The 20,058-nt window shown below is 35.9% G+C and overlaps 1 protein-coding gene across 4 annotated transcripts in view; it reads left to right on the top strand.

Moving 5' to 3' along the window:
* UBR3 (ubiquitin protein ligase E3 component n-recognin 3) overlaps positions 1–19,293 on the top strand; it is a 101,450-nt gene extending 82,157 nt beyond the window's left edge. For all 4 annotated transcript variants that reach the window (XM_064434503.1, XM_064434504.1, XM_064434507.1 and 1 more), the window contains exons 32-39: positions 4,782–4,882; positions 10,955–11,079; positions 13,570–13,677; positions 14,193–14,303; positions 15,124–15,300; positions 16,441–16,650; positions 18,187–18,326; positions 18,937–19,293. In XM_064434503.1, coding sequence (XP_064290573.1) covers positions 4,782–4,882; positions 10,955–11,079; positions 13,570–13,677; positions 14,193–14,303; positions 15,124–15,300; positions 16,441–16,650; positions 18,187–18,326; positions 18,937–19,054 — 1,090 coding nt within the window. In that variant the 3' untranslated portion in view covers positions 19,055–19,293. The remainder of the gene's footprint in view (positions 1–4,781; positions 4,883–10,954; positions 11,080–13,569; positions 13,678–14,192; positions 14,304–15,123; positions 15,301–16,440; positions 16,651–18,186; positions 18,327–18,936) is intronic.
* The last annotated feature ends 765 nt before the right edge of the window (positions 19,294–20,058 follow it).

The following is a 20,058-nucleotide window of genomic DNA, read 5'->3' as shown; positions in this document are numbered from 1 at the left end:
GGATAATTTTCAAAATGGAAAGAAAAAAAACCCCACACATGCAAAAATCTGTGGAATACAAGTCCCCATTACATTGTATTCTCATTCTCATTTAATTATAGCTATTTTCTTTAAATATACATAAATATTTACAAATAGAACTACCCAGATGTAGAACCCACAATTTTTATCCTCGTTTTCTACAACTCAGCTGTCATACTTCTTAAATAATGCCTTAGATTTCCTGTGTCTGGGAGAACTGATCACAGTAACTTGTAAAGAGTCTCACAGAATTGCTTCACTGTACTTCCCAAAACCACCGGTTTTGTCCAGTGTCTTCTACAATTGCCTTTAGATCTCCTTGTAGCTGAAAATGGCAACTGAAAGCAACGATAGGGAGAAGCTCAAGCAAGGTTAAGTAGAAATAAGGAAATCTTGAGCAAGAAGATAGCCTATCATAAAGGGCCTAAATAACTTGAGCTGTTTGGAAGATGAGGGGGAAAAAGAAGAAGCTAAGTCTGGTGAACTGTGAATGGTTTAGTAATTATTTCTCCGCTGCAGTTTATGTTGCAAAATTCAATGTACGCTTGGTCCCACGGGCTGTACTTAAGCAAATTGTTCTTCTGGGGCAGATCTGGTTTCAATAGTGATCAAATAAACAATTATTGTGGTGCAAAGGGGAAATAATAGCTTCTGGCAGGGGGCAGGCAAGGAGCAGCTGGAGGCAATAATTACTAAACCCAGATGTGAATTTAATGGACTAGTCCAAATAGTCACAGTTTCAGGAACAACAAACATGAAATGAAAACTACATGTTTTTTAAAATTTAAATCACTTATGAAGGCTGAAATTTTTGTGTCTATTTTGACAGACAGAATATATCAGCAAAGAATGGATTGAGAAAACATTAAGAATCTTTGCAGTAGAAGCACTTGGAGGGAGGAACTGCATGATAAACTGAAATGCTGGGTTATTTTTTCTGCAGTGTTTTGCTGATGTTTCATTCTAAGCTAGATCACTTCGGAGACTGTTTATGGTGTCATACTGGGGCAACAAACTGCAGCTCAGGGATAGGACTGAGCAGCTGTGCATAGCTGTGCATGACTTCTTAAGTCACATCTCCATCACAGAAACTGTTGTGAAATGGGGAAAAAACTCACAGTTGTTATGAAGATAGTCCAAGACAGAGAGAGTAGGATGGTGGGACATTAGTTAAGTTAAGGTCTATGCGAGAGGTGGTCTGTACATACACGTGCTGCAGCAGGACTTATGTGCTCTATTCCATACAACAGAAATGCTGCCTGAAACTGCTGTCTCTTAGGACATGCTACAGTACATAGGTTTTCACAGTAGTGCCAGCTTTGGAGTATTTGCTCTTGGCTGTTTCTTCCTTCCCCTGCACTATAGCTCACCATCTTCTTTGGTTGTGCTGATGTAACTTGGGTGGGCTGCATGAGCAAAGTCAAGCATCAAATCCATGTTTTAAAAAGCTGAAATTGAATAAGTTTGGGAACGGGTGACAAGGGACTGCTGGGGGCACCGTGGTAAAAGAGAACAGGACATGCCCAGTGCTAGTACTGTCAGTGAATGTATAATGAGAAACTGACCTGCTGTAAAATCTGCTGTGACACAATGAAGAGCAAATATGAAATTGTGATTATATCCTAAGGTGCAGCCAGAATGAATAGTAGAATTCTGCTCTCTTGCAGTGAATATCAGAAGCTGTGTATTAGTTTGACCTCTCTGCCATATGGGATTTGTGTGCTTTGCTTCTTATCAAGCAAAAATATAAGTTTGCCCTAGTTGGAGCCTTAGTTTAGGTGTACCTATATCCCTGTATCTCAAATTTTCTGTGTCTGACAGTTCAAAGAGATGTGAGGCTCAGAACCTCTCCTTTACTTACTGAATTTCTACCTTTATAATTAGTTGCAGTTAGCATCATCCAAAAACTTTTAAGTGTCTCTGGTTGAGAGAAGAGGGAATGGGGAGCATAAATATAAGGAAGCACCAGAAGCAAAATGCTGCTTATTTCAAAGTACAACAGAATTTCCCATTTCTCTGTATCCATTCCCAAAGAAATGACTCCTGCATAACAATTCTTAGGAGGAGGATGCAGAATACAGAGGCAGAGTTTCTCAGCTGTCAGGTGATAGGCAGCCCTGGTTTTGGCACAGAGAGGTGCAGCCCAATTACCTTGGGCTGGAGGAGAGGTCATTTCCATAGGAAAAGCTGAGGTTTACATTTTTCATTTTAGGATATGTTCATTTTGTACTGTATAGCTTATTTTCACCACCAACTCCCTTTTAAAACTTGATTCAGTGTACAACTGTTACACATTTTAATAATTTGATATTACTTTGGTCCTATTTGCTGTTGTACTTGCCTTCTTTTTATTAAGTGCTTCTGTGGCAAAAGTTTTTGTAGTCAGATTTATCAAGCTTGCATATATGTGTTAGGGATTAACAGAAATGGAAAATTTCCATAAAACATATTTCTGAACACATTTTGTAATTTCAGTTCCATTTTCATAATGAAGAATTTTCTGAGGCTCTTAACAAATGACAGAGCAGTTTTTAAGTGCTTCATGTGCTGCAGTACTTGATGTAAGCAAAAGCAGCTTATCTAAACCCCTGACATTTAATGTAGCTGTGCTTCTCAATTCTTATGAACTGAATAAATTAAGAAAGTAATTCAGTTGGTCCTGCATGTGCAAATGAGGTCATTTATGTGTGATGTTGATGCAAATCAATTATAGTATTCTGTGTATGAATATATATATATATATATATATATATATATATATATATATAAAATAAAATCATTTTGACAGAAGTGGTATTTGACCTAATTGTTACATGACTATTAAACAATACTGATACCTCTGTCAGAAAGAAGTGTTCAGCTAAATGTGACCAGAGGGAGTCAGATTTTTTTAATGTTACTTCAAATTAAATTTTTCCCAAGTATATATAAAGTCTATATAAATTTCCCAAGTATGTATAAATTAAGAATTAAAGATGAGAAGTAATTTAAGGGATATCCATGATTTTAAAGTCCTTACATAATGTGGGTTGTTTTAAAATTCAGTGTTGTAGATCATAAAGTAGAACTAGCTGTAGATGAAAGTAGAATTACAGAGACATAGTGAGGTGAATATTTTCATGGCCGGTATAATTTTGAAAATTAGATTTGGCAGTGTGATACAAATTTTTTTCCCCCATTGTCTTCTTTAGAATTCAATATACTGACTTTTAGAATATTTGGGATTTATTTAGGGGGCACACACACACACACACACACACACATATATATATATGTATGTATGTATATATTTATGTATATTACAGTGCTTTGAAGCATTAATTTTATTAAATGATTGATTATAGCAGAAGGGTTATAGATGGTGTTTATTCTGTAGCTGTCTGGGTTCATTAATTCAAAAGGACCAGTTAGACCATGTTTTCTCTCCCTTCATTTTGCAAGATCAGTCAGCCATGTGACTGTAAGTGTTCTTTTAATCCTCCTCTTGTATGACTGCTTTCATGTGTTAAAACTCATATCACAGATGACTCCTGGAAGTGCCTTCTGTACAGAGATACCTGAGTTTTCAGGAAATCAGTAATTATGTAGTCTTTTTTCAAAAGCATGATCATGTTTATGGGCCTCGGAGATGATGAACTGGTTGAATCCCCAAAGGTGTTAGAGGGCACTAAAATCCCATGCATGCATCCACATCCCACCACACGTGGGCAGCCTTCTGCAGTCCATAGACTGGTTCCTTTGCAGCACTGGTGGCCCTTGGTAGAGGACAGCTTTGCAGGGGAGGCTCAGGGTCAGCAGAGCAGGAGTTCACAGTGTGGCTCCTGCAGCGCGGATCCCCAGCACCACTGCTTGCCACGGGCAGTAAGAACCCACCCAGCTCGTGCACCTGTGTGTGTGGCAGAAGGGGAGGGCTCACAGGGAGGGTGTGTATCATATTTTATCTCAAGCTGCTCCTGCTTGAGATCTACATCACGCCCCATTTCAGTTAAAACTGGGAAGAATTATTTTGCACCATTTGATTTCTTTTTTTTTTTTTGCCATTTTACTAAGCTGTTGAACCTGAAGAATACTGGTGGTTGGAATTTTGTTGAATATTGCTACACAAAGCTAGAAACTACCTCATATCTGCAAGCATTTTTTGCTTTTTGGTGTAGGAAAACAGGATGATGTTGCATCAGTAAATCTGTATAGTTGAAAAGTTTGTACTATCTCTGTGCTTATTTGCTTCCTTCTAGACATCCAGGGAGTTTCATAAAGACTGTAAGATTGCATAATCCCACCTGTCATGGCTGCTTGAGCCTTCATTTCTTTGCATGAAGGAAAACAATAGCTTTTCTAAGGTCTCTGTTTTACAATAGCAGCATTCCCTGTAACTTTAAATGTATTTTGAGGATTCCTTGTTGTTACAGCCTGGTTACATGTATTCATGTGAAATGCCACGCTTTGGAAACCAGTTCAACTGTTTGAATATTCCTTGACTCTCTACATAGACATCATGAGTTCAGGCAGTTTTGAATGTTTTAAAACATTTCAACACAATCAGGTACCCAAATGGTAATTTCCTCATGAGTTGTTATATGAGTAATATTAAATTTTTGAATTGAGATCCATTCTAAAATTGAGGTCATTTGGCAAATTGTCAGGTATTAGGCTTCTGTAAGCTTGATAGCAAATGTAGTACTATTTAAAATAAATACAAAATAAGATATGAAAATGGGTTCGTAGTATCAAGAGTGATTTTCTTTTGGTTTTATTTCCAGGCTGGTAAGTGAAGAACTGCCAGAGGTTCCTGTGCTTTACAGAGATGTCTCATCCCTTTTGCTTATCCAGATTTTAACCATGCCTCAACCATTGCACAGAGGTATGTTACAAAAATATATATATTTAAATTATTATGTAGATGAGGCTGCTTTCATGATGGTTTGCAGGATGGTGAATCATAGCTGATCTGCTGTGTAGTCTAAAATAATGTTTCTGCCTTATCTACAAAAGGTGGCACTGAACAGAAGTTTTTGTTCTGAGTTGACAGGTTTATCTGTGTTCCCTGTCTTTTTACCTTATCAGTCAAATATTCATTAAAGATACAAGAGCTGAGTGGAAACCATTAAGTATTTCTGCTGAAAGAAAAGTGTCCTTTGTTTGACCTTCATCTTTTGCTTAGAGGGACAGCTCAATACTTCAAGTTGAACTGAGTGCCTAAGGGTAAAAAATTTGGAAGATTGTAATTCAATTTGAATTTCAGAGTTTAAATTGCAGCAGTCTTATGTAAGAGTTCATATATGAAGATAATAATTGCTGTAATGCAGCAATTTCAATAGAGACAGCATACAGTATAATTATGAATAAATATTAAAAAATTAAATATTTTGTTACTAAAATCAAAACTGTCTTAAAACCTAAATTTCTTTTTCTGTGTAAAAGGAACAGCTGAACCTGGTTCCTCTTTCTAATAGGTAATGTATGTTCCAGAATAGGGGTTCAGACCATCTGGTCTCTGGCTTGATTATTTGTAATTGTACCTTTATTTGAAAATGGGGACAAACAAAGCAAATGTCACTTTACTGTTTCATTGACATTGAACAGAATATCTCCCATGGGATCTGTGTGGCAGTTTTGATATCTGCTCAGTTTGGGTATTTTTTGAATAGGTAAATTCAGGAACTATTCTGCTCTTGATTCATACACCTTAGTAGAAACTGTTTCCCCAGGAGAGGTGTTCAGTCCTCAGTATTGAATGTTTAAATTCAGCTAAAGTGACCCTCTGTGTATCCGTTAACATTGTGGGTTTGCTTTTTCAATTCAATACACTTAAAATCATAGAATCATTTAGGTAGGAAAAGTATCATCAAATGCTTATGGATTAAGTATATCCAAAGATTATTAGAATATGAAAATACTAAAAAGAGTAAAATATTTTGCATAGGAAGACTATTGTCAAAAATGTACTTTTTTTCTAACGACAGTTTAACTTAAATTGACTCTATTGGAAGGACTCAATCAAACCAGTATAAAAACAGCAAATAAAAGTTTAATGAGACTAACATCTGAAATTCAGGGAAGTGTTAAAGTACAAACCAGTAGTGTCTTTGTAGTCAATACCCAAGCATTGAATACCACCATTTAAGAAAGTATATTTTATTCTAGAAAAGACAGCATTCAGTTAATAGTAAGGCATTCTGTGGAGAATTCTGTGAAATGCCTCATATCAGCAGCATGTGTTGTCTTTGCTCTTAAGTTTATTGTAGGTTGAAGTTGAGAGGGAAATGGCAAGTGGCAGATAGAAAATAAATGTATCTATTTCAAATCTGTGAAGCATTAAATTGGAAATAAATTGCCATTTATCTTCCTAATTTTTGTTTCATCAAAATGGTTAGGCAGAATGAAGAGAAAGTCTTTCATAATTCTTTGTTTGGAGGTGTAGAGTGGTGTTCACAAAAATAAGTCCTAACCAATTTGTTTAGTACTTTTACACAATGGGTGTGTAGGTCACAGAGTCAAATTCAATATTATTAATTCTTTGTAGAGGGCTGAGGTATAACTAAGGTAAAGTGGCTTGTGAAATGTCTCATGGTAAGCACAAGGTCAGCAACAGGGGTGAGCAAAATCTCTGTTTGACCTTACTGCTCCCTGAATTGTCTGTACTGCTGTGCCCTAGTCATGGGGTGCAGGAGCTGTGCACTGGGACACACAGGAGTCTGATGCCTGTGTGTGCTGACAGATATTTCCAGTATATTCCTTTAACAATAGACTTAAGTTACATTGTGCCCTTCATCAAATATGACATCTTTTTTCCAAATTTGTACTTAAAATCCTTTTTGTTTACACCATGTGTTTTTTTAAAAATAGGGAGTGCTCTTTAAAGAGGACTCAAAATCTCATCTCTTGCCCTTCAGATGGCAATTGTATTAACTTCCCTATTAACTGTTAATTTTAAATTCAGACTGGGAATTGCATTAACTTCCCTATTAACTATTGGATGGGTGTTGGTATCTTTTTCAATCTGACATAGATTAAAGCAATAAAAATGTCATTACGGTTCAGCCTCTTCATTCAAAAGAGAAAATTGATCTGAACCTATCAGAAAGAAAGAAGACTGCTACAGAAGAAACTTTGTGGTGGAGGTCAGAGCATTTACAAGCATTAACCAATTTGTAGAGAAGGCAATGAGACTGATAATGTGTACCTCTGTGTAGTGTAGCAAGCAAAACAAACACTGTGTTTAGGATACTAAAACCATTTGTGAAACTTCTTTTTTCTTTTGAATTTCACACTAGGACATGGGTAGAACTTTTAAAGGCTTCAAATGTTTAGCATTTTGTTTGAAATTTTTGAAATTGTAGAGGGCTAAATGCATAATAATCCACATAGGATTTTTCTGGTTCAATTCTGTGGCAGTTGTTCTACAGAGGATGGAGTGTTCATGATGTTGTGAATTGGGACTCCATGCAAAACAAAGATTTTGCTTCCAGCTCTTTTCTTACAGAAATAGCAAATGATGGTGTGTGTACCAAATGGCTTGGTGGTTATCAAAACCTAAATCTGTATTTGTAAATTGAATTCAGTACCCCCCTCGCCCCCACCAGTTCTTTCTGTGACACAGTTTTTGGATGCTGGAGTCATTTAATTGAAATTGGATATTGTTTCTTGTTACCATCAATTGTAAAAAGTTTTATTTTCCCACCACCAGATAGCTTCTAGTGATTTCACTTTCTGCATTGCACTGGATGTAAAAAGTAGCATACTGATAGAGAGTGTCTAAACCCCAGGGTGTGTGCAAGGATCTTGACTAAATATAGTATGGATGTAATCAGCTTGAATATGATCTAGTTTCAATGTGGAAGCTCAAATATTTATCTGTATCTTGGAACTTTAATATACCTTTCATGGATTATCTGAAGTTCAGTGCTGTCTCCCTTTGTTCTGGAGCTGTGTTTTCAAAGAAGGGTTCAAGCTTTTGATCAAGAAGAATGTTTTTCAAAGGTTATTTATACAAAGATCTTCTAAATTTAGTAAAAAAAGCCCTATGTCCTTAATTGTGCATCTGGTTCTCTTTGTGGATTCTTTCCATCATAGGGTATATAATCTAATTTTATGTTGAAATGATTTGTGTTATTGGTAATATGCTTATTTATCTGCACATTTCTTGTGCTAATATTACAATTAGAGTTCCAGAAGTGTTTCCTATTTAAACTTAGTTTTTAAGGGTATGCATATAATGGGACGAGATGCTTTAAAATTATTTGATTCCAAAAGGTTTTAAAAATAGGAATATAAGAGCATTTCTCAGTATTATTCAAAAATAATTACAAAAGTTCTGGATTAATCTGTTTTGATTAGATTGGCCTAGCCATAGTAATAATACTTTCAGACTGTCAGACTATCAGATTAGGGGCAGGAGACCTAAATGTATTTCAGTGCAGAACTTTGCTCAGTGGTTTGCTACACATATTTGCACGCTTTAGAATTATAAAATTGAAAAGATGATGTAGCAAAAGCACAGCCTGCCTCAGGGGGCAGCAGGAAAACAGCACACAGCCCCCACAAGCACACTGCAGGAAGTCAAATAAAGTTGCTCCTTGCAGTAGACAAGAATGCAACAGCTCTAGCTTTACAGGTACCTACAGCTGTCAAATATATGGCATTTAAAGAGATAACATAGTAATGAAGTGATAATTGATGCAGTGACTGATGTTTTAGTATATTTCCCATGGGGTGTTTCTATGACTATAAAAAAGCCTTAGTGCTCATTACACAACATGTGGCCTCTGAGCTGCTCCTGAGATATTTTCCTAAAGGGAAAAAAAAAAAGAAGTTTGTGCGGAATTCAGGACTTCTTAAGGGTGACCCAGATGTGGGAGTGTGCAGTTTTTGTCCAACTGTGGATTCTCCAAAAATGTAATTCATAGTAATTTATGAGTCACATACATGTAAGTAAATACAAGAGAATTAATTTAATTGAAACATATTATGTTAGATAGACATATTTCTGGTGAATTGAACAATTAGTATTAAGGACAAAGAGTAATTCTGTTTAGCAAAAATCAGACTTTTTTAAATGTGCAAAGACACCCAGTGTTTAGCACTGCAATCACCTGAGCAGAGCTACAAGTTGGAGCAGGCTGTGGCAGGCTGGTGCTGTTGCCTTTGCTGCCCGGCATGCAGGGACATTCATTCATGCTTTCAGTGTGAAATTGGTTTGTACTGCTTCTATCTGCTGCTGAGGGGGGGAGCTCAGGACCTGAGCTCAGTTCTAGCTATGGTTACAAACTCTTAACTGTTGTAACTATGTTACAAACTCTTAAAAATTGCCAAAGAAGTAATTTTTACAGTTCTCTGAATGTGTGTGGTTTCATCTTGTAGATTTCCGTCCCAGAAAATTTCCTGCAAGCTTGCTTGCTGTTATTCCTCAGGGACAGGATTGCTAAGAGAATGGAGGTTTCAGCAGAGATAAAAAATATGGCCTCAAGGTCTAGTGGGATCTGGTAAATCCTCCTCTTGGGGAGATGGGAAGAGGAAGTCTCATTATAATTCTGCCTGCTCTGGAAGGGGCAGATGTAGTGTAGGACCATTCATTGTCATGTTTAACACAAGCTAGGAACATAATACAGAAAAGTTAATTTTAAATTGCATAATAAGAAATGATCTTTTAGATGTTTAAATTGTGCTTATAGTTGATATGTAAGATTATACTCAGAGACATTAAAAAGTTTCAAAATCCATATCTGCATTGATTTGTAAACATTTGTTACATAGACAAACAATTGTTATTTCACAAATTATGTACTCAAGTCTTAGCTGTGTATATTTTATAATCTAGTAGTGGGTTTTGATATTAGATGCAGGAAAGGAGAAGCAAGGTATTTCATTTTCCTGACCTCCTCATTTTCACATATGAAACTCGCTTAAATCCTTTGGGAAGAAAATGAATTTAACCCAGTTTTTGTGAGGTGCTTATGTAAATTGTTTTGCTTGACTTCAAAGCCTGAGAGGACTTCTTAAACCCCTCATTTTTGTCTACATTTTTTAAGATATATATTAGTTATGTTTATGCTTAAGGAATGGTGTAAGTGATGACAGAAACTTCTTTGATCTGCCTAGATTTAAAAACAAACTAGATAATTTGGGACTGGAAATAGAGCCTAAAGTAAAAAGATAAAAAAGACTGCTTCAATGTCTTCATTTCAATGAATGATCTTTTTTTTTTCTGTTTCCATTTTAGGAAGTCTTATTTTGCTTCTGTTGCTAGCGTCCCCAAAAACGTTTCAAAACCTTTCTCCTGCAGCCTAGCTGTAGGAAATAGTAGTCCTTTAAATATTAAAAAAAATCATAAAGATCTTTGAAGCTGCAGTAAATGCCAGTCTGCCTTCTGCCTTCCTTCTGTATGCATGTGAGCTGCAGTAAATGGGTACTCACTCAAGAGTGTTTTGCAGCAAGTGTTTTATGGCAGAATCCATATCTGTGGAAGTGAAGGGTTAGAAACTGATATGTTAGATGTTCTTGTGGTGATTTTTTTGAAAATTTAATTCTTGCAATATCTGTATGAGTGTCACCCCTGATGGGAGCCAGAAGAGATGGTAGGATATGCATTTGCTTACATCTACAGTAATCAGTAGCTTAACTTACGTAACCTTTGAGCAAAATACAATCTTGTATTATCACAAGGCCACTAGATGAAGTCACTGCTAACCAGGACTAAGATGAAAATATGGAACAAGTAGAAAATTACTTGCCCTGTACTTGTTCTGTTCATTATGGCTGCCAAGTCATTTCTGAAGGCCAGTAAATATATGTTGTTTTGTATGTTTTGAGGGGCTGTTCTTTGGCACTTTGCTTTTCATTTCAGAATTATTATTTCCATAACTACAGACTCTGTAATCATTATATTTGCTAAAACCATCACATGTTTAAAAATTACTTTTTTTTTGTTTTACAGAACACTTCACCTGCATTATAAAAGTGCTTTTCACTTTATTGTATACTCAAGCCTTGGCAGCACTTTCTGTTAAATGCAGTGCTGAAGATAGGATGGCATGGAAAGAGTCGGGAGCTCTCAAAAAGGTTGGTTAGTTTATTAAAACATTTATGAAATTCTGCTTAAGTATTTCTAGTATGAATGTAATAGATACTTCTGCTTTGCATGTAATAATTTGCTTCTGCTTCAAAATCCAGTAATTTGTTTCTGTGTATGCAATTTCTGCAGGTTTTTGTACATGATGAGACTCAAAAGTTTCACAATCTGTGTCTTTATAGTTTCAGTCTCTACTTTGTTGCAGTGATTGTAATCAGTAAAGGCAGCTTTCCTTCCTGTGAAATTGAAGTCTTCCTATATAAACTATGGGCACTGATCTGATGCATTTCTCTACAGGAAAAGCAGGCAGCCTTGTTGGAGGAAAAAACCCTCTTGACTTTTCCAACTTGCTTGTGCTATTTGTGGCTAGCTATATAAATTTCTCTCACTATGTGGTCGGGAGTGCTCATGTGATGAAGAGACAGAGAAGGAAATTTGTCACTATTGTTTCCTTGACTTTTGGTAGTATTTACAAGTGACAATGCATCTTTCTATTTGAGTTCAGCTGATTGAATGCCAGTTGCCGCCAAAGTTCTCTGCACCAGCACCAACATTCATTTAATCCTTCAGTTAACTTTTTGCTCCATAGATTGGTTTTCCCAGAAGGTCAGAAGAATACCAGTGTCAGACCAAAGGAAAGGATACAAGTATTGGGACCAGGAGAAGAAATGGGTATTGCCCCTTTATACAACAGCTGGGCCTTAGATGTAAAATGAAATAAAGAGTGAGAAGCATGACCTGCCTTTTCACGTGTAACTTAAATTTGTCATAGTGGTCAGTCAGAATTCCAAGGTCTTAAGGACAAATTATCTGCTGGCCTGCTACTATGAGACTTTTTTTTACATTGGGATCACTGGACAGTACTTCATTTTGTTAGGTCCCTATCCAGCCCTTATTTCAATATAATGTGTTTGTCTTAGAAATACAAAGACATTTGCTTGAGGTTGTTGCTAGGATTGGGTTTTTTCATTGTATAGTTAAGTGGTTCTCAGGTGATACATAATTTTTCAGTTTAAAGCACTCAGGATTGGCCAGTGGTAATCACACAGCTCCCTGTTCCTCTCTCCCAGCCCTTTGGCTGCCCTTCTCATCTTGAGCCTATCCCTCATCCTCATGCAGCACAAGGGAAGCTGGTTTTTAATTTAGAAACCCAAGCTCTTTGTTTAAAGCTTCTTTAAGCCCCAGTGGTTAAAAACATATGGTTCAGGTTGGCTTTTTCTTCACTTCTGGTAAGATAGACATTTTAGTCCTGGGATGACTACACAGATGACACCTCACTTAACTTTTGTCTATGGATAATGCCAAGTGAATCTATCACAGTTTGCTATTCCAGACATTAAGCATGGGCTGAAAACTTTGCTCTATATTTATGTCAAATGATCAAACAACATGAAGAGTTTAATTTCTCACGAGGGCTGAGAGGTGGGTATTGTACTTTTGAAACCCAGATTCACCCTCATCTTCACAAGGTGTGCAAAGATAATAGGAAGCACACTGTAAGTGCCTGTGGAGTAAACTTCCAGGAATAACATGGAAAGAAGGTTTGTCGTAGCTGCTGAATTAAGTGTGTGTTGCTTTCTGGTTCTTTGACTATTAAGCATAAACAGTAAGTGTGTGGTCCCAGTATGAAAGGTGAAGACCCCATCTAAAATGGAGAATGAAAGTTGATGTCAAAATGCACTAAAGAAACAAACTGATTAATTATATATCTCACTATGGTCTGAAGTATTTGGTGTCTTTAAAGAATCAGAGTAATGTTCCACTCCCTTGTTTGTTGTGTTGATAATATACTAACAGAACTCAAAATTCATCTCTAATCATCTTTTTCCAGGGCAGAATTTATTCTGGCTTGGAAAAATAATTACGAGAGAATTTCCTTCTATTTCTTAAAGCTTTCTGTGTTGCCTTTAAATGTAATTACTATGGCACAAAGCTAAGTGGCTGTTTATTCTTTACCCTAAATATATTTTCCATCTGTAGTAGACATTGTTCATTCCAAATACAACTTTGTACTTTCTGATAGCTTCACTTTAACTTAAAATACATAGCAAGTGTTTGTCATTCATTCTGGTTGATATGTTTTTGAAAATTACTTTTTAAAAAAAAAAATCTTGTATTAGAATTAAAATTCTGTTGGAACAAGATGTATCTATGAAGTGATTCTTTCTAGTTTTAAAGTAAACATTTATATACTCACAGAGAAAACGTGAAATGCAAACATTATACAACGGCTTTCATAAAGCACTCAGTTTAGAACATATGTAATTCAAGTAGCAATTCATATTTCATTGTTGAGCTAAATGCAGTCCCTTTCTGTAAAATTAAATATTCGTTTTTAAATTTTTTAAGCACTATGTATCTTTGTAGGTCAAAATTCACATGTTGATCAAAAGGAAATATTCTTCATCGCTGTTGCTATTACAGAAACATTTTCTCCTTTTTATAACCAGTTCTTTTTGGATTTCTTTTCTTATTTGCAGAATACATCCAGTGGAGAAAAATCTTGGGAAGTATTGCTGGGTCATGTGATTAGTGAACTGTCTAAGGGGAAGATATATGAAGAAGAAGAGACTGAAGAATTCTCAGTGGTACTGGCAGATTTCTGGAAAATTTATCCAGCATGTCCCCTTGAAGTCTTTTTGCCTCATTGTTATAATGATTTTTCTCTGATCTTGCTAAAGACTTACAGTACAGCTCTTTATTTTCTAGATCAAAGCATATCCCTTTGGGACAGTTTGCCTCTGCAAATGCCTCTGCCTCTTTTAATAATATCTGATGTGGTCAGTGCCACATTGAGAAAGTGGCACAAATACTTCTTATAATTACAGGTTTTAATCATGTATATGGGTTTTAATCATAACTACAAAAGTCCTTTCAGAAACTTGAAAAAGCGAGTATTTAAGTTGAAAACCTGTTTGTTGAGGGGGAAGAAAACCTACAGAGGTATTTGAGATTATTAGTGAAATGCTGGCCTTTGGAATGTGTGTTTGATGCAGTCATTTATATAATATGCTTTAAAAAATACTTGGTTCATATTGGACTTTCCATATTTAGGGGATAATTTACCTGGGACAGAATTTAGTAACATCTTCCTCCTGTCTAGGTAAATCCGGATTCTGTAGAGTGCTATCTGCAGCAGTTCTGCCTGCCTTTCCTCAGGATCACAAGCCTTCTTCAACACCATCTCTTTGGAGGGGATTTGCCTAGTTGTCAGGTACAGAATGAGGGGCACACTCAAACATTTCCATATAAAAGCTAGAGATCAAAAACTAGAACTTGAAGGTGTGTTTTTCATGGTATACATTTTCTATCCTAAGATTTTTTTTAATCATATATTACAGCACTGCAGTTTTCAAAAAATTGTATTATATTCTTAAACTTCAGCAAAGTCATGCTTATTTAATTAGGTCATAGGTGATTGTCTTGTAAAATACCAACATACTTTTAAAACTCATCCAGCATTTGCAGAGATGGTGTAATTCCACACACAATGGAATTCAGTACTGATTTTCTTAATGCCTCTTAATACTTCATTCTCAGAGAATCTGCATCAGCAGACAATTATGTTTTGAGTTCCACGACTAATTTAATTAGAGTTTACTGCAGGTCAGCTCCCTCTTTGCCTTGCCTCAACATCATCTCCTTTGTAAAACAGCTGTTAGCTAGTTTGGGGTGCTAAACAGAAAAAAAAAATATTGTGGAGTTTGGGGCTTTCTTGTTTTGTTTTTGTTTTTTGGATTTGTGGTTTTTATGGGGGAGTTATGTTTTGTTTGTGGGGTTTGGTTTGGCTTGAGGTTTTAAATTTGGTTGGTTGGTTAGTTGGTTTGGGGTTTTTTTTATGACAGTTTTTTTGTTTCAAGAGTCCAGTTTGAAGTTATCTCCTGAAATTGAACCTTCCTGTGTTGCTAAGCATGACTATTTGCATCCTAATACTAGAATACTTTTTAATTGAAATGGATATATTTTTAATAAACTATTTAAAAATTAAGAGTCTAGGTATTAATCTAAACCTCTCTGATTTCATGCCCAAAAAGGAAGATGAAGAATTCACCGTTCTTGCAAGCTGCCTGGGTCTGTTACCATCTTTTCAGTCAGCTCATCAGTTCACCAGTGCCTCTTGTCTTGATTGGCCAGTGCCAGCATTTGACATGACATCACAGTGGTGCTCAGAACTGGCTTCATTTGCAGGCAGACATCCTGATCAAGTAAAGGTATGGAGCAAAGTTATTTTTTCCAAAACAGTCCTGATATGGAAGCAGCTATTTATTGCTTGATGTGTTATGCACATACACTGTTGCTTTGGCTAAGGATCAGAGAATATGAATTGTAAGTGAGAGAGAAATTGTAATGGGAAATATTGGTAAGTGGATGTGGCTTGAATTGGCTAAAAACAGGAATCAGAACACATGTGAATTCCCAGATTAATCTCAAAATACAGTTCCTGCTAATCTGTTAGATATTATAGATTGCAGTGAAATTAATAGCATTCTTCCCATGTTTGGAAAGTAACCAGGTATAAATGCAGTATTTCTTTTTTTTTTTTTTTTTTTTTAATTTAGGTTTCAAGGTCATGTGCTCTTAAAAAAAATTTGGACCTTGCAAAAAAGATCCCATCTGACCACTATACTCATCAGTTATAAATGCAGAAAAAAATTACTACTTTGAAGGAAAACAAATTTCTGTTTAAACCCACCTCCCCCCACCACCCCAACATAAAATTGGACAGTGTTTTTAAGAGCAAATGAGAAGAGTTAGGCTTTTCAAAGGAGTATTTAAGACAGGTAGTGCCTCTCTTATCAAAAATTGTGAGTTCTGGTAACAACTTAATGGCGTGTGTCCAATACAGTTTTGAAAAATGGGCAGATGTCTTCAGTTATCATTTACAGAGATTAACTTCAGTTCTGTTTTTGAAAATTTGATTCTGAATTTTTGCTGGGAGACAGCTTTCATAGTCAGTGCCAGAGTTTGGGAGCAACACCTTCATACTGCCCAACAAACTTAGTGCAGGGAGTGAGAGTCTTTCCTGTAGGTGACTCTTAATCCTCTTGTTTTAGCACTTAAAATATGCCACATGTAGAAAACATCCTTGGGAAAAGTCTGGTGCCTATTTTGTACCTGTTACAAAGGATGAAATGTAATTGCAGTTGGGGAGGGTAATCAGCCAGGAGCAGGTGACTATTACAAGGTGACATTTGACTTCTAATTTTGTGAAATGCAAAAGAAATGAGATATTTTTAAACTGCATGTTTCTTTTATTTGGTATTCTCTTTTTTTTTTTTTTTTTTTTTTAGAAAATACGAATGCTTTAAAAAAATTGACTGGACTGATATATATTCTTCCCTTATTTGTAGGCTTTGCTTATCCAGGAACCTAAGTGGGACTTGCCACGCCTCCTTCAGCTGCCTGAGAATTACAATACCATTTTTCAGTATTATCACAGAAAAACTTGTTCTGTTTGTACCAAGGTTCCTAAAGATCCTGCTGTTTGCTTAGTTTGTGGTACTTTTGTATGCTTGAAAGGACTGTGCTGTAAACAACAGAGCTACTGTGAATGTGTACTGGTAAGAGAGAGTTAATTCAAAATCTGTCATTGAATCTCACACTCATTGATATTTGTTTAACTCAATTGCTTAGTTTTGATGGTTTCCTTTTCAAAATGTGTTCATATAATCATAGAATAGTTTGGGTGGGAAGGAACCCTTAAGGATCATCTAGTCTAACCCCCAGTGATAGAGTTTATTAGTGCTTATTTCTGAGGGATGGACCTAGACTGGATTCTGGAGGGCAGTTTACTTGCATAGCAACCTATTTCTCCTTTTTGTGAAGGTCTCACAAACCCAGTGTGTGTAATGTTGACACTTGGTTTTGATTACAGCCAGCTGAAATTTGTTTACATTCGGGTTGTTCATATATTATTTTAATTTTCCTCTGGTTTGTTTCTTTGCTTTCCAAGTACACAGAAAATCAGTCTGTGGTTGATCTGAGTATTTTCTGATACCTGACCACCTACTAAAGATCTACAGACTGTTGTAACTACTTAGGTGCTGATCTAAGGTCTTTGACTTTTTCAGTAGCAAAGTTTTCTAGTCAGCATATATCTAAGTTCTTTTGGGAGCCTGAGTTGGATGACATCTATTATTGTTTTTCATACTATGATAAAGGTTTGCTTTGATAGGTTTTCTCTTCCATTGAACATTTATGGAACTATATGGACTTCACAAAACTGTGAGAGCAGTTTCTTAGAGAGGTCTTTACAAATGGGGCATAAAATGTCAGAGAGATTTTGGACTGTCTTGAAATTGTTTGAACTCACCTTTCTCATAATGCTAATATGGTGGAAGAGTAAAGGGTGGGCAAAATTTACAATAGAATTTATAGTTACATTTAAGGTTTCAAGCTTCATGAAAACAATGTTATTAAAAAAGGAATTAAAAATCCATATAATGAATTAATTGTTGTAGTTGATGGGATTATAACTTCTAGTTGTGATCAAACCATATAGGAAGGGTGCATTTTTTAATTGCTAAATGAATTGATGAATAGAGATTGTGCTAGTCACAGAGATGAATGACATATTCAAGAAAGCAAGAATTAGTTTAAAAAAATTTTTATTAGATTTGTAGATTTGTAGAGCCATAGACTAGATCTGTGAATATGAATAGAGAAAGCAAATGTTTAACAATAGAGACTGTTGTAAAAAAGGTTTTTCTAAATACTTTCTCCTGTTTTTGCCATCTATGGAAAATATTTAGTAATCCTATACAGTTTGCTATACAACAACAAATTCAAAATATTGTACATAATGGTTTTGTTTATTTTTTGTAATTCAGTTTTTTACATGGTAACAAATATCCTCCCTTGCTGAGCAGGGAAACATTTTTATATGCAGGTGGTGCTATGGCAGCCCAAGACACTGAATTCTAGTTTGGAGAATTTTGGGGCAGGCTGTCCTTTTGCAAACTGTCTCTTATTCAATAATGTCTGCATGTTATTTGAAGGCAAACAAAATACTATTTTTTAAATTTCTTCTGTTACAAAGTTGACAGCTATTAACATAATCTTTGCACTTTTGCCTTTCTACACTCATAACATTACAGCATTCTCAAAACTGTGGAGCTGGGACAGGAATATTCCTTTTGATTAACGCGTCTGTAATCATCATCATACGAGGCCATCGTTTCTGCCTTTGGGGTTCTGTTTATCTCGATGCACATGGTGAAGAAGACAGAGATCTTAGGTAATGTTTTCATTACAGCTGTCTTTCATTGTTTGTGCCTCTGTGTAGATCAACTTTGTCTTGTAACATGCAATAACAGATAATAATAGATATCTACCTTCCTTGTGTGGAAAAATGGAAAATCCCCATTTATTACAACTTGGACTGACTTTTATTGGCTTGGGTTTTTGAGGATTTTTTGGCTTAGAGGTGTGTAGTCATGATCATTGAGTTATATACCAGGAACCCAGCAGACAGGTTACTATGTTGCCATTCCCAACTATGGTTAACTCTGTTTTGTGTTGGGAAACCCTTATCTCCCAATGTTGTTGTCTGGCCTTTAATCAAACAATGCAGTTGGATTCCAGTGTAGGGACAGAGCATAACTTCCAAGCTACACGACTGAGGGGAAAAAAGTGATTATTTCTGGATTCTGCTATCCAGTGTAAGGAAGGGAAGTCCCAGCAGCTACCCTATCAGAAGCAAAAATGAAACCCCCTCACCAATAAAAATGCATGTTTACCCTGCAAAAAAGTTGTATGAGTATTGTGTTGATTATGTAATGAAGCATCTTTCAATTTAATTGGCATATTAACTATTTATTTTCTTCTTCCTTTTTTTTCCTCCACAGACGTGGTAAACCCCTGTACATATGCAAGGAAAGATACAAAGTGCTTGAACAGCAGTGGGTGTCTCATACTTTTGATCATATCAATAAAAGATGGGGGCCACATTATAATGGCTTGTAAATCATCGTCATCATCACCTACACACCATGTAACTGCTGTTACCATGAATGAATGCATCCTGACTGACAATAGCTTTAACTGAATGGGAGTTTAGCTCCTTGGCTCGGGGTGGAAGTGGGTATGGGCATAAAAGGGAAATGGAACTTTGTCAACATGTGTAATTTGTGCAAAATGACCTGTTGTTGCTACAAAAGAATGATACAATAATTGAAATTAAATCCTCAAAATGGTGTGAGCAATCTTATTGCACTCAGTAGTCTATTTTTCTTGTGTTTTTTTAAAGTCCATTATTGTTAAGAAGCACAAATTTACTTGGAGTTGTTTAGAGGCTCCAGGGGTAGCTCTCTGGGTTTTATTTTACTTTGCATGGAGTTGAGTTTTTAGCAATTTTTGCTGAAATGGTGTATATGTCTATTACATCTACTAAGTATGTTGGATAAAATTTCTTTGCCTTTTTTGTGTTGGCTTGAGGTTTTGACTTGATAGGCATTTGTAATTAGGTCTGTAAAACGACTGTGAGACTGCATGGTAATAATTGGTCTGAAAGGTGAATTTTAAAGAGTATTTCACTTATAGAGGTCTATTGAAATATTTCAGGCATTACTGAAAACTTACACATTCTCAGGAACTTCATTTTTTTTTTTCTCCATAAGTAAATGAAATAACTGTAAATTAGGTATCTTACTGCTCTTCATGTAATCCAGAACACACATTTTGTCTTCATTTTTTTTCCAGGAAGGAGCTTTTCTTTTTTTCCTATCATTTGAATGAATTGTTAATGATAACATACAGAAATTGCTGTAAATAGGGAATTTGTTTGGTGCCCAACGTAGCAGATCCCAGTTACAAGCATAATAACCATGAGCCTGCCTATCATTCCAAACCAGATGTATGTTTCAGAATGATTGGATTAGGAATGTGCAGGCTATTCTAAAAATGAAACATAATTTTGTATCTTTACTGTCATTTCAGGAGGTTCCTCAATATTGTATTTGTTTAAAGTA

This window comes from Passer domesticus, chromosome 10 (genome assembly GCF_036417665.1).
Source record: "Passer domesticus isolate bPasDom1 chromosome 10, bPasDom1.hap1, whole genome shotgun sequence".
Classification (NCBI taxonomy): Eukaryota; Metazoa; Chordata; class Aves; order Passeriformes; family Passeridae; genus Passer; species Passer domesticus.
The sequence above is the reverse complement of the archived record's forward strand: the minus strand, read 5'-3'. Positions and strand labels throughout refer to the sequence as shown.